Below are 13,850 nucleotides of genomic sequence, written 5' to 3'. Positions count from 1 at the left end.
ATTTCTTTGAGAATATTTTAATGTGAGAAACACTGGTTACATTTACTTGATGGAGTGCCTGACGTGTACTGTTTTTTTTTTTTTTTTTTCTTGAGGCCAGCATGTTTATTCTTTGAATTAACTTAAATGAAATAAAAATGAATAAAATAAAATTAATCAAACTGCAGCTTTGACCCAGTTAATAATTCATTGAATTAACTTAAATGAAATAAAAATGAATAAAATTAAATGAATAAAATAAAATTAATCAAACTGCAGCTTTGACCCAGTTATTTTTTTTTCTTTTCTTTTTACGTTTTTTTTCTCAAAGCTAAATAAATAATCTCAAAGCTAAAAAAATAAGCTTTCCATTGATGTATGGTATGTTATGATAGGACAATATTTGGCCGAGATACAACTTTTTTAAAATCTGGAACCTGAGGGTAATATATATATATATATATATATATATATATATATATATATACACACACACATATATATATATATATATATATATATATATATATATATACACACACACATATAAATATATATATATATATATATATATATATATATATATATATATACATACATACATATTAATATATAATACCAAATATTGAGAAAAATCACCTTTAAAGTTGTCCAAATGAAGTTCTTAGCAGTGCATATTACAAATCAAAAATTAAGTTTTGATATATTTACAGTAGCAAATTTACAAAATGTCTTCATGGAACATAATCTTTATTTAATGTCCTAATGATTTTTGGCATAAAAAAAAAAATAAATTCAATAATTTTGACCCATACAATGTATATTTGGCTATTGCTACAAATAGACCCAAGCAACTTAAGACTGGTTTTGTGGTCCAGGGTCACATATGCTTTCCATAACATGAATGAACTTCATTTTAAAGTATATTAAAATGCTGTATTTTCATAAAATGAATGCAGCACTGGTGGGCAAAAGAGGTTACTTTTATAAACGTAGAAACATTATCTTTGATCAATCAAATTAATGTGTCCTTGATGAATAAAAGTACATTGGTTTGGAATTTTTTGAAGGAATGATATATAGAATAAATAAACCAGCAAAGTTACATGCAAAATAACAGTTTGAATTATTTCCAGAACTATCCATTTGAATTAAATATCCATTTAGCAAAATCAGGAAAATATTTAATGTAATAAAATAATTGTCAAAAAAAGCACAATCAGAAGCCAGCTTACATATAAATACACTACATTTTTTTTAGTTCATTACAAAACTACAACATAGTGACACACACAACCACTTCAGTCCCAGCCATCCCATGATGTCTCGATAAATACAGAGAAGTGGCAGTCCTAGTCTGTATAACTGCCGTTGTTGTTTTCTTCCTCGTTCTCCTCCACATGCTCCTCCTGTGGATTCTGCAGGTCTTTCTTACTACAGAGCTCCCAAACCTCTGTCTCAATGTACTCCTGCTGCTGCTCGCTGTCACACTGCGTCCTGCAGGGTCTGTTCCTGTAGTTCAGAGACAGTTCAGCAATCACTGATCAACCTCTCTTACAGTTAGTAAAGGTGTATTTATTCATTTTTATGTTGTTTATGTCGAACTAACTGATATGGCAGTCGTCTTAGACTTTATACTGCTATGGATGCACGTATGGGGTAGACTTTGGTTACCAGTTCCAGCATATTCACAGCTTTTATTAGGCTAGTGATCTAACTGAACATATATGAGTGGACATGTTTAAAACATGCTTGTATCCTCAGGTTTTAAACTTTGGGTAAAAAAAACCCCTTGAATTAAAATTAGCTCTGGAATCCCAGGGATTTGCTCTGAGGTTCGAAGCTTATTTTAATATTTGAAAACATCTGGATAAAGTTAAACAGAAGAACATAACTTATGTTTTGTAATAGTAAATAGCTAGAAATACAGCAAGCATGACTGCGAAGGTGACTGTGATCGATAAGGCAGCTGGAACAGCTGCAAATCAGAAAAGAGAAAACAGTAAATACAAACAAGCATTTGAGTTCACCTGAAAAATAACTGTGTCAAATAATGAATAGCAGAATCATACCTTCAACTGGGGTTCCAGTCATGGGCAAAAGTTTCCCTTCATCATCCATGTGGCAAACAGAGGGACTGTGAGAGAGTGGAGGAGGCGATGATGGGGAAGATGGTTTAGAAAATGGGGTTTTCCTCAGATGAACTCCAGCATGAGAAGTGGGAAAAACAGTTGAATGTGTTGTGATTGGCTTTCTTGTTGTCATTTGGTGTGCAGTTATGGAAGCCTGGTTTTGTGCCTCAAAATCTGCAAACAGAACCGATTCAGGCTTTTTGCATAACAGACATGACAATCAAACAAATCTCAACAGTTACGTTTGCCTTGATCAGGGATTTGCCAATTCATCCCACTCACTTCCACTGTTCATTTACCACTTCCTTGGCCCTCATAGCAAACCAATCTGTGATGATGTTACATCCAGAATTTATTAATACCTTGGCACTCTTACAGTTTGTGTTGATTTGATGCCAGTTGACACACAAACTTGGTAAGGAGTACACAACAAAAATATATTATTAAGTTGTCTCGTATTAAAGGGAAACTCCACCCCAAAATGAAAATTTTGTCATTATTCACTTTCCCCCATGTCGTTTCAAACCCGTAAGAGCTTTGTTCATCTTCGGAACACAATTTAAAATATTTTGGATGAAAACCGGGAGGCTTGTAGACCGTATCACCGTAGCGTCTTTTTGGAGAATATGAGCAGTACGCAGGCAGTGTATGCTCTTCTACAACAACATCTTTTCTTTGTGTATTTATACATTTATATTAAAGCAAACATCTCAAAGAAAACAGTGCATCAGTGCAGCATGGATGACACAGAAGAGTGTACACTGCCCGCGTACTGCTCAGATTCTCCAAAATGGCGCTACAGTGAGGTGAAGTGACACAGAGGAGACAAATTGTTGAATAAAGTTGTTATTTTTGTTTTATTCACATACAAAAAGTATTATCGTCGCTTCATAATGTTACAGTTGAATCACTGATGGCAGATGGAGTATTCTGACAATGCTTTTCATACTTTTCTGGACCATGACAGTGTTATTTATTTGTCAGTCTATGGGACAGTCACAGGCCATCCCAGTTTTCATCCAAAATATCTTAAATTGTGTTCTGAAGACGAACAAAGCTTTTACGGGTTTGGAACGACATGGGGGTAAGTGAATAATGACAAAATTTTCATTTTGGTGTGGAGTATCCCTTTAATAATATGTGGATAAAGTTAAATAGAATGATACTGTGTATAATAAATAAGATAAGGAATTAATTTGCAATCAATGGAACTTATTCACTAACCACGCATACACATATTTGGGCGTAAATTTCTGTGTATATGAATCGTCATGATTTGCCATTAAGTTTGCATTAAAATGTATCCAAAATTTGAATCTGAAACCACATTGGAAACCACGTGCACACACACACACACACACACACACACACACACACACACACACACACACACACACACACACACACACACACACACACACACACACACACACACACAAATCACATTCTGCTGTGTTACAAATTAGAAATGACAAAAAGAACATTTTTAAAAACATATTGTTAGCATTGAAGTAACTGACTTTACAAACGTTTGAATTAATACCAGGACTGAGGTGAGACCCTTAAGCAAGCCAACGAACCCCCAACTGCTCCCTGGGCGCCGCAGCAATATGGCTGCCATATTCACAGAATGTGTGTGTGTTCACTATTGTGTGTGTGTGTGCACTTGGATAGGTTATATGCAGAGCACAAATTACATGTATGGGTACATTTTTAAGAATACACATTTCTAGCAATGAAAAAACTAGTGACTTTACAAAATTTTAATGATTTCTGAGCAATAATCAATCAAATAAAAATGACAACCTACGAAAGGTCTGAATCACCCTTATAAAAATGGTTTATTGTGTTTACTTGACGATCTTGATGCAAATGCATTTAAGAGCTCAAAATGCAGCGAGGGAGAGCATGCAAAACCAAAAGATGAGGCTGTTACGGAATGTGTTCATGATTGTCAGTCATGGAAAAATAACCATGGTGTCTAAAATTATCAAATAAAATATTTTACCTCCTAAACTGATGTAAAAGACTTCAAATTTTGTACTTGGATTTGCATGCCACACAACAACCCCAGTCTTGCCACTGCCACAGTTTGCTTTGGCCTGAACTCGGGGAATAACAGCTATTTGCTCGTCTATCCACCCGAACCTGAGATTTAAAAAGAACAATGTTGATAATTTTTCTTTTCATTTACAGTTTAAAGTATTCTTTTAATGGTCCATACAGCATTATACATTGTTTTGACCTGCATGTCTCCAGACTGTGTTTCTGAGCCTCTGCTACCTGTGCTTTGCTTGCAATAGTCAAACCTAGATGCTCACAAAGATCTCTGGCTGCTGATGCATTTAAGGCGTACTGATTTCCAATGGAAGATATAATCAAACCAGAGATGGCTTGTTTAGGGTTCACTGTTCATCAGAGGAAGAAAATAGAAAAAAGAATACTTGGTTCACTTATAAGAAACTGTTAAAGGTATTTCAAAATTTTCTCAAATTTTTATTATTTACAAGCAGTCAAATATTCAGTGAAATATATGATGAAAAAAAAAATACTATACATCCAAGGATAATTAAGATAAATAAATGCCCACGAGGGACCTACCCTTTACCAAATCGATGTCAAAAGTTAGGCTAGACACGAATAAACCACTGAAAAGCATCATCATCTTCAACATCCTCATCCAGACTCTTGCCATGGCGGTGAAGTCTGCTCTTTCTGAGTCTCTGAGCAAAGTGTGATCGGTGATGTGTGCCTGAGTGCCAAGTGGAGAGGTTATAGGGAGGCTAAACTCCCAAGGGATGCGACCTGTGCATAGAGGGGTGGTTATTGAATAAATGACCCATACACCGTGTCATGACCAAGGAAGAGGGGAAGTAGAGGGGATGCAGTGGGGAAGAGGAAACAGGAGGTGCACTGACATCTCTGCTGAGGGACCGAGCTCTTCAGGAGTCTGGATCAGGCCTAGGTGAGAATGTTTTCACCATGAAAACACCCAGTGATGACAGAGGACCTGCTGACACACTGCACCACACAGTCAAACATTTCCATCCTTTGTGTCATAGCAAGTATAGTAGAAATCCATAACCTATGGCAGGAAATCCAGAAGCCAGAGGAATATTCCGGGCACTCTCTCTCTCTCTTTTCTTTTATATTTCATTTCAGTTTTGTCTCAGATGTTTTTTCCTAAACTTCCTGAGACAACCAATCACTATGGAAGCCCATTTCCACCACATAAGAAAAAAATTATAATTATGACATGAAAGTCAAAATTATGAGATACAAAAGGTAAATAATGACATATGAATTCCAAATTATGAGATAAATTGATCACCATGGAAACCCATTTCCACCACTTAATAAAATTATGCTTTAGTAAATTATCATGATGACATAAATGCTCAAAATGATGAAATAAAAAGTCATAATCATGACATAAAATTTTGAGATAAATTGATCACCATGGAAACACATTTTGATTACATAAGGAAAAACGTCATAGTCATGACATAAACAGTCGGAATTATGAGATACCAGGTCATAACTATGAGATACAATCGAAATTATGACATAAAAAGTGAAATTATTAAATAGTAAAGCATAAGATAAAAGTTACAATTATGAGATAAAATGTCGTAATTATGAGAAAAAATGTTACAAAAAACAATCCGTAGATAAGTCGAAATTCTGAGATGTCATCAAAAAAATGTCACTTTTATGTCATAATTAAGAATTTTTATCTTGAAATTTTCTTATATTGTGTATTATATTTCATAATTATGACTTATCAAAGATGTTTAATATCACATTGTGAAAATAGGCTTGCATAAATAGTAAGAGTACATAAAATAACTGAATGGCAGCTCAGATCATTTGATCTTGAAAGAAATTTATGAGACTTCTGACTGATATACTCTGATATACACAATATAAGTGTGAAATTTCTTCTAAACACTAGAGGAGGTATATGTGAAATTAATGGGGTCCATTTCTTGATAGAATATTTTAAGCAGGAGACAAGCAAATGTCTCAATGGATCTGTATGAGGGATTGTATTGACATATGGTGTGGAATTAAGCAAACATTTGTGAATATTGAGAATATTCATTGAGAAATGTGAAAGTTTTATCTGTATAAACTGTTATTTGTTTTGGTATTACCCAGCAGTCAGACTTATTCAGTAATATTACATAATTTCCAAATTAAATATTATTTTTGGTTAAGTGACAAAATATGTATAGTCTGTAGTATTTTGCGTGACTTTATTTATGACCTTAATTTGCAGAAGGGGGTTTGTAGTAAAAACAAATCTATGCTCACTATCAAGTAACTCTGAATGGACTGTTTATGAAGGTGGCTACTAGATAGACGATGAGCTCAGATTTTCTGTGTTGTTTGTTTGGCTTTGCTCTTTTAAATTACAATTTCCTCCTGTTCCCTTCTGCCTGCTTATTAATGGGCTGATGTCCATCTAACTTTGTGTGATAGAACGCAGACTCAGCAGCTCTATCCCACTTCCGGCAAAACATGTCTCCAACACACACACACACACACACACACACACACACACACACACACACACACACACACACACCACACACACACACACACACACACACACACACAAGATCATCATCTCATTTCCAGGAAGTGACTTGGAAAAAATGTACAAATAATTTCTTTGGAAAGTACATGTTTTATTTGAGTAATATTTGTTAATACTGTGTCAAGTGCAATATTGTGCTGATGATATTTTGAAATATATGAAACCTGTCAAGAACCTTTTGTCCCAATAAAGAAAAAACAGGAAACTATATATATATATATATATATATATATATAAAGGCCAACGAAAATAATATTAATTGCACCATGATATTTAAATGGCAATTACTGACATTATTTTAATGATAATTAATTCTCATTAGCATAATATGAACAGAATCTTTCTTGCAATTTTTTTTAAAATAATATTTAAATATACATATGGCATCAAAGTGCCATTTGTTGCACTTAACTCTTTATCACAGAAATTTGAGAATTTGCAGGGAAAATTCTGTTAAAAATAATCGTGATATCCCCAAAATCTTGATTGTCCTAAAAACTAACAAAGTTAAATGAGATAAAAGTAAAATTTTACGTGCACTGAAAATGAGATAAAACGTCAATTTAACATGCATTGAAAATGAGATAAAAAGTTGATTAAAAAAAAAAAACCCAAAAATAAAACAAAACAAAAAAATAATATAAAAAAAAACAAAAAATAACAAAAAAAAAAAGTTACAAATTTAGATAAAGTAAAAAAAAAAAAACTATAAATTATGAGATAAACTAATCACCATGGAAGCCTAATTTCCATAATTATAATATAAAAAGTAAAAAAAAAAAAAAAAAAAAAAAAAAAAAAAGAGAAAAAAAAGCTGAAATTATGGCAAAAAGTGTCAGACACAATAAGATAAACTGATCATTATGAAAGCCAATTTCCACCACATAAGAAGAAAAAATGCTTTGGTAAAATTAATACATAGATATTGTTATGTTGAAATTATGAGATATTAAGTTGTCATTATGACATAAGAAGTAATTCTTATTATTATGGGATAAGACAAATGTCAAAACGATTCAAGTCATGAACTTTAATGGTATTGTAATAAAAAATAGGCTTAATTTTCAACCATGCATTGAATAGCACATGTACTCTAGAAACAACCACGTGCGATTTTCAAACACCTTTATTACAAGGTGAAGTGGCACAACAGTAAACACAAGCACACATGTGCAAATATGAATTCTTTCATGCTAGTTAAAAGTGCTCTTTAAAGTTGTGAAAAATTCTGTACTATTAAAACCAGTGCTCTGAAGGCACAACCCCACACAACCGTCAACTACCAGTCGCAAAATATTGCACTTTAGGATCTACCTTGGAATGTCAAGTCAAATAAACAACAAAAACAACCGCAAAGAAACATACTGTACCAAATTTTGTATTAAATATTGTATTTATATATCAAATATATATTTCACAAAACCTGAGAAGTTTAATCATAAGGTTCGAGTGGTATAATCTTATATCAAACGTTTCTCCACAATAACAAGAAATCCCAACTTTCCCAACCTCAAGTATTATAACTTATCAATTTAGTTTACAAAGCAAATCTGATTTCTCATTTAAGCACACTTGGTCCCTAAACAATAACAAGTATTTCTGCTGTTTACTAAATGCAGTGTGAAAGACTGGTAGAAACAATATGAGCTGTGTTTGTTAAAGAAATTGCCAGCAGAATTCCCTTGATCTGTCTCTCCATGATGGAAGAAAATAATGTCATTCTGGGGCAGGTGTCTTTGACCCCACATTCAGTCCAAAAAACTTCTTGCCTGGGACGGCGGACTTCTCTGCAGACGTGTCTCCGCTCTCACTGTAGCAGTTACTGAAGAAGCTTATGACATTGACAAGTATGAATGAAGCGAAAAACAGAGTGAGGACGATCCAGAGCACTCGATTTCGTCTGAAGAATTTTGGGAATATCCGGTCAAAGACTTCTAATGCCTCCTCAAACCTGCTGCAATAGGACAAAAACAACATGACTACTGATTTATTGACAATGATTTGACAGGCAAACACTTTGAGGTCAGTTACCTATTAGTATTTGTGTCTTTATCATTATTTCCTCTTGCTTCCTCCTCAGAGTCCTTCGGCTTCTCTTCAGCTTTCTCTTCCTCCTCCTTCAGCTCTTGAAGTTCTTTAAACCTTTTAAGTCCTTCCTGGAATCTACAGTGAAGTTGATTTCCTTTATTAATATACAGTAGAAGCACAATTTGTCTTCTAAAACCGTCTTTAAAGCTTAAAAAAGAATGATTACATAAGATAATTTTCAAGAATGTCTATTAAAATTTATACATACAAAATTTTAAAATGAAACATTAATTTCAAAGGATGTGAATATCAATCATTTTGCCAATTTCGCGTGTCCTCGTTATTTATTTTTTATATTCTATCAAATTTTGCTTTTAGTCCGATCAAAAGATCATGCTTTTGTTTACATAGTGTTTTTTTCTCCCTAAAATACATAATTTTGCTTTTAGTCCGATCAAAAGATCATGCTTTTGTTTACATAGTGTTTTTTTCTCCCTAAAATACATAATTTCTCAGTTCAACCCTGTAACATTTTGACATTTGACAAAAAAAACAGAAGAATCATCTAGGGCTGTCAAATCGATTATTCACGATTAATCACACCCAAAATAAAACCCTGTGTTTACATGATATGTGTGTGTACAGTGTATAGTTATATGTATATAAAAATACACATGTATGCGTATATATATTTAAGAAATATTTTCATTACACACACACACAAACATGTATATTATATATATATATATATATATATATATATATATATATTATATATATATATATATATTATATATAATTATTATTATTAATTATTAAATATATACATGTATGTGTGTTTTTATATAAAAATATATACACAGTACTCAAACATATATTATGTAAATACAAACTTTGATTTTGGATGCGATTAATCACATTAAATTCGATTAATCGAATTAAAAAAAATTTTTTTAAAGAAAACTTGAATTTAATTTCTCAGTTTTAATTAAGGTAAGACTTTTTAAAAAATAAACTAATACATTCATTGACCAAGCAAACATTAAATTGATCAAAAGTAACAAAGAGAATTCTAGAAAAGATTTGTTTCAAATAAATGCTATTTTTTAAACTGTAACTCTAACTGTAATTAACATCAATGCACTATTTGTCGTACTGAAGTCTTATTCAAGGTTGAAATAATGTAGTGCTATAAAGGTTGTAACAACATATTAAGGACGAGAGAATATTGTTTAAAAATCACCCTTTGTAAAACCCATATTAGCTGACAACTAATCTGAATATTGGGAAGAAAGAATCCTGCTATGTTGGTCACCAGTGTTTCCAGAGGATTGTTACCTTTGTTTTTAAAAGAAGTGATAAAAAAGGCAATTCCCTGAAAATGTTTTTATAATTATGCAACTGCGTCAATATAACTAGTCATCTGAACAGACTTAAGTGTTTGTTGTTTGATGTGTTCAGTAGTGCCAAGGCTGTTACCCTTTGTTATACGCTTCTTCTTCAATCTTGGCTTTGATCTCTTCTGTAAGCTTCTCTGGACTGCAGACAACTTTGGTTGGCGTTGCTTCACTTTCCTGCTCTGTCAGAGGGTTTCCACTGCTTTGTTTCACATAGGGAAAAAGAGACAGAAATGGCACAATAAAAAAGTTACCATTAAGCAGATGTGTGCAAACTACAGAACTGGCTCTCTCCGTTCATAACCATATGATAACAATAAAAACCGCTGCCCTAATGGAGAGACTTAAATGCCATAGAAAGGAACATGGCACACATGCCACTGCAGCTCTGACAGAAGTGAGACATGAGATGTTTAAACATGTCCTTTGGGAGGTCTTTAAACATCACGCGCTTTAGAATAGCACACATGCTCCCAAAATTGTTATTGTCTGTGTGTCTTTAAATTAAAAGTCTGGTGACAAGCTCTTTGCCTTTTCTCACTAAAACTGTAGAGTCAGACACTGATGACTGGTTTTTGTCAAACCTTCCTTTCCAAATGTTTAGATTTAATCACAAAATAGGATGTAAAATTGACTGCAGTTGGGATTTCTGTGGGATTCTTGTGCTATTTTAAGCACATGGAAAAAACTAGAAGGTTTAGAAAGTTATAATCTTCAAAAAGGGCCATACTCTTACAAATAAAATATCTTTATTAGTATATATGCTTCTATTAAGAAACTTTAACAGTCATGCTAAACTGTTAAACGTTCAACTGCACAAAAGGTTCTTTATAAAAGAAAAAAGTTCTTTAGATTATACAGCCCTGCATCTAAAAAAAAAAAACAACAACTGCTGATTTGCAAAAAAAGCCTAATATTACATAATTTGATGCTCAAAGTTAAAAAAGATATATTACCTAAAATAATGCTTAGTTTAGAAATGTCAATACAAATTTACATTACACCCAGTCTTTTTCGTAAAAATATGCAAATTATATATTATCAGCTATAACACACTTACCAAAATGACAAAAGCAGTCTGTAACACTTTAGTTTAGGGACCAATTTTAATTATTAACTGGTTGTTTATTAGCATGCATATTACTAGCATATTGGCTGTTTATTAGTACTTATAAAGCACATATTAATGCCTTATTTTGCATGTGCATATTTTATTTTATCAACTACCTTACTAACTATTAATAAGCAGGAAATTATAAGTTACGAGAGTAAAAAGTCATAGTTAATAGTCAAGGGACATAGTTAATAGTTGGTTAATAGTAAGAATTGGTCTTTTTAATGGCAGTTTTTCTTGTGATTAAAAGATAATACAAAACTTTGCTGTACAAATGGTTGTCGAAATCAGAAATGCTATTAAATGCGCATAATATTTTGTGAGAAAGTGTGATGTGCTACAGCAGAACAGGCACTTTTTTGGAATCAGTACCCCGGAATTAGTAAGAAACAAGCATTTGATTTCTTTCAGCAAAAATGATATGGGGCAGTTTAATTAAGTTCTTAACATAAAAATGTTTCTTTTAAAGAATGTTGACTGAAAAGTTCTTTAGGGAACCAAAAATGGCTCTCCTATGGCATCACTGCAAAAAAACATTTTAGGAGCCTTTCATATTGAGAGTGTTGGGGAATAAACATATTTCAACTGGCTTCCTTTCTGCCATGCAAAAATGCAATGTTCTCCGGTCGCATATCTTATAAGTCTTCCATAGTTTTAAGCAAACTGAGGTGAAATAGGTTGTCAAGGAATACATTTCCAAAGCATTACTTGATGAACGTGTGCTCATGTGCACAGTTTATGAGGAATGTGGCGGCACAGAGTCGAGAAAGGCAATCACTTACGATTTGTCAGGCACATCTTGTTGTGTACCGTCTGAGGAACTGCCATTCTTAATAGTGTTCGCCTCACACTAAAAAAAAAAAAACAGTAGAATACAATCAAGTAAAAAAGAACATCAAGGTATCATTTTGATGAATGGCTTTGGCCTCAAAAGGTCCCCTTGATAAAATGCCACGTGTAGGAAACTTAAAGATAAAGCATCATTAATTACATCTGGCTGGTGACAGGCTACAACATGACCTCATGAGATAGGACTCACCAACACAGGAAGTGGGCCAGCGGCGGCTAGCGGCTGCCCGGGGATGTTCAGTAGATTAGGCTTGGGAACTACAGCCACACTGACTCTTCGTCTGGGCAAAGCTTACAGAGACAAAGACACACTCTCGGAAACTAAATACTTCATATGAACACATTTTATCAGTAGATAGTCACGTTCTCTGCCTCTCTGATCTGTGCTATGGATGTTATTGGTACAATATTAAAAAGAAAGGATTTTAAATGGATGTTTACTGCACCTTAGGTTCAGCAATCATATATTCACAGAAATAAGCACCCAATCAGTGTACTAGAATGATTCCTGAAGGATCATGTGACACCAAAAACACTATAAATTACAACAAAAAAAAAGCCTTTCATCACAGTAATAAATCATAATTCAAACAGAAAACAGTTATTTGAAATTGCAATAATGTTTCACAATATTACTGTTTTTACTGTATTTTTGATCAATTATATGTAGCATTGGTGAGCAGAAGAGACTAAAATTTTCTTTAGAATGAAAATGTCCTTCCTAGAACTGACTTGCAACCAAGTTTAATCATAAACTACAGGCTACTGGCTTTGAATACTTAATTAAAATACCTATTTTATTTTTTATTTTATTTATTTCATTTTTTGAGTAAATGATGACAGGTTGAGTAAATGATGACAGAATTTTTATGTTTGGGTGGTTCCCCTATGACATCATAGGAGCAGGTTCTCCTGAGGTGTTGGGTTATATTTGATTCTTTAGCCACAGATTTGTGCCTACCTTTCCCATTTGCACAGACATGGATCTACATGGCCGTGGAACACCATCCTCTGTTCGAAACACATAAGTAAGAGATGAAACATAAGCAGGTATGTCTTGGGGGTTTGGGGGATTGGACAACTGTGGAAATGATGTTTCCGTTTACCTCCAGTGTCCACTGAGCCCACATAACAGCGGCTGGAGTTTTGGCTGGCAACCTTCTTAAACTCCATCAGCTCAGCATGGTCCTTCTCATACGTCCTCTTCAGATTCTCCACATACTGCATCATCACCTCAGTGGCCTTGTTCATTCTCTTCTCCTGCAAAGACGACAAAGTAAGAGTTACAAATGAACATAGATGTCTAAACTTGAACTGATCATAATTTACAGTAGCTCTAAATTCAGAGGGAAAAAATCAAAACCTAAGGCTATTCCTAAAGTCTAAATGGTTTACTAGGGGACACAATATTAAAATAATTGGATTCTCTCATGGATAATATTTGTGACGTGAAGTATGCCCAGTAGATTAAGTAAGTAATGGTCACTAGCTGTAGTACTTGTGTATTCAGTCCATTAATGATGTTACCATAAGATAAGATCTTTATGCTGTGGCCAAACAAGATGATATTCTTAAAATAAAATATTTTATTTCCCAAAAATTGCCATATTAGCTGCTACATTTCTGTTTAATGCTGTTTTTGGAGCAGCAGGGATTTTGATTCAGGGATGTCTTAAAGCAGGGGTTTTCAAACTTTTTTGTCAGCCGAACCCCTTTGACATAAATTATTTAGTAAATATTTCAATAAT

At 33.4% G+C, this 13,850-nt stretch overlaps 1 protein-coding gene and 1 pseudogene across 5 annotated transcripts in view; both read right to left on the bottom strand.

Annotated features, from left to right (window-relative positions):
- Positions 1–1,112: 1,112 nt before the first annotated feature.
- Positions 1,113–4,806, bottom strand: LOC109045079 (annotated as a pseudogene).
- Positions 4,807–7,825: 3,019 nt separating this feature from the next.
- The window catches only part of LOC109081561 (inositol 1,4,5-triphosphate receptor associated 1-like), a 40,205-nt gene continuing 34,180 nt past the window's right edge, over positions 7,826–13,850 (bottom strand). For 3 of the 5 annotated variants that reach the window (XM_042761064.1, XM_042761067.1, XM_042761068.1), the window contains 7 exons: positions 13,209–13,362; positions 13,064–13,113; positions 12,293–12,394; positions 12,036–12,103; positions 10,222–10,341; positions 8,746–8,877; positions 7,826–8,668 (listed from right to left, as the gene is read on the bottom strand). In XM_042761064.1, coding sequence (XP_042616998.1) covers positions 8,431–8,668; positions 8,746–8,877; positions 10,222–10,341; positions 12,036–12,103; positions 12,293–12,394; positions 13,064–13,113; positions 13,209–13,362 — 864 coding nt within the window. In that variant the 3' untranslated portion in view covers positions 7,826–8,430. The remainder of the gene's footprint in view (positions 8,669–8,745; positions 8,878–10,221; positions 10,342–12,035; positions 12,104–12,292; positions 12,395–13,063; positions 13,114–13,208; positions 13,363–13,850) is intronic. The other 2 variants (XM_042761066.1, XM_042761065.1) reach the window with 2 other exon arrangements.

Source organism: Cyprinus carpio, chromosome A7, assembly GCF_018340385.1.
Source record: "Cyprinus carpio isolate SPL01 chromosome A7, ASM1834038v1, whole genome shotgun sequence".
NCBI lineage: Eukaryota > Metazoa > Chordata > Actinopteri > Cypriniformes > Cyprinidae > Cyprinus > Cyprinus carpio.
Note: the sequence above shows the minus strand (reverse complement) of the source record. Positions and strands in the feature narration are given on the sequence as shown.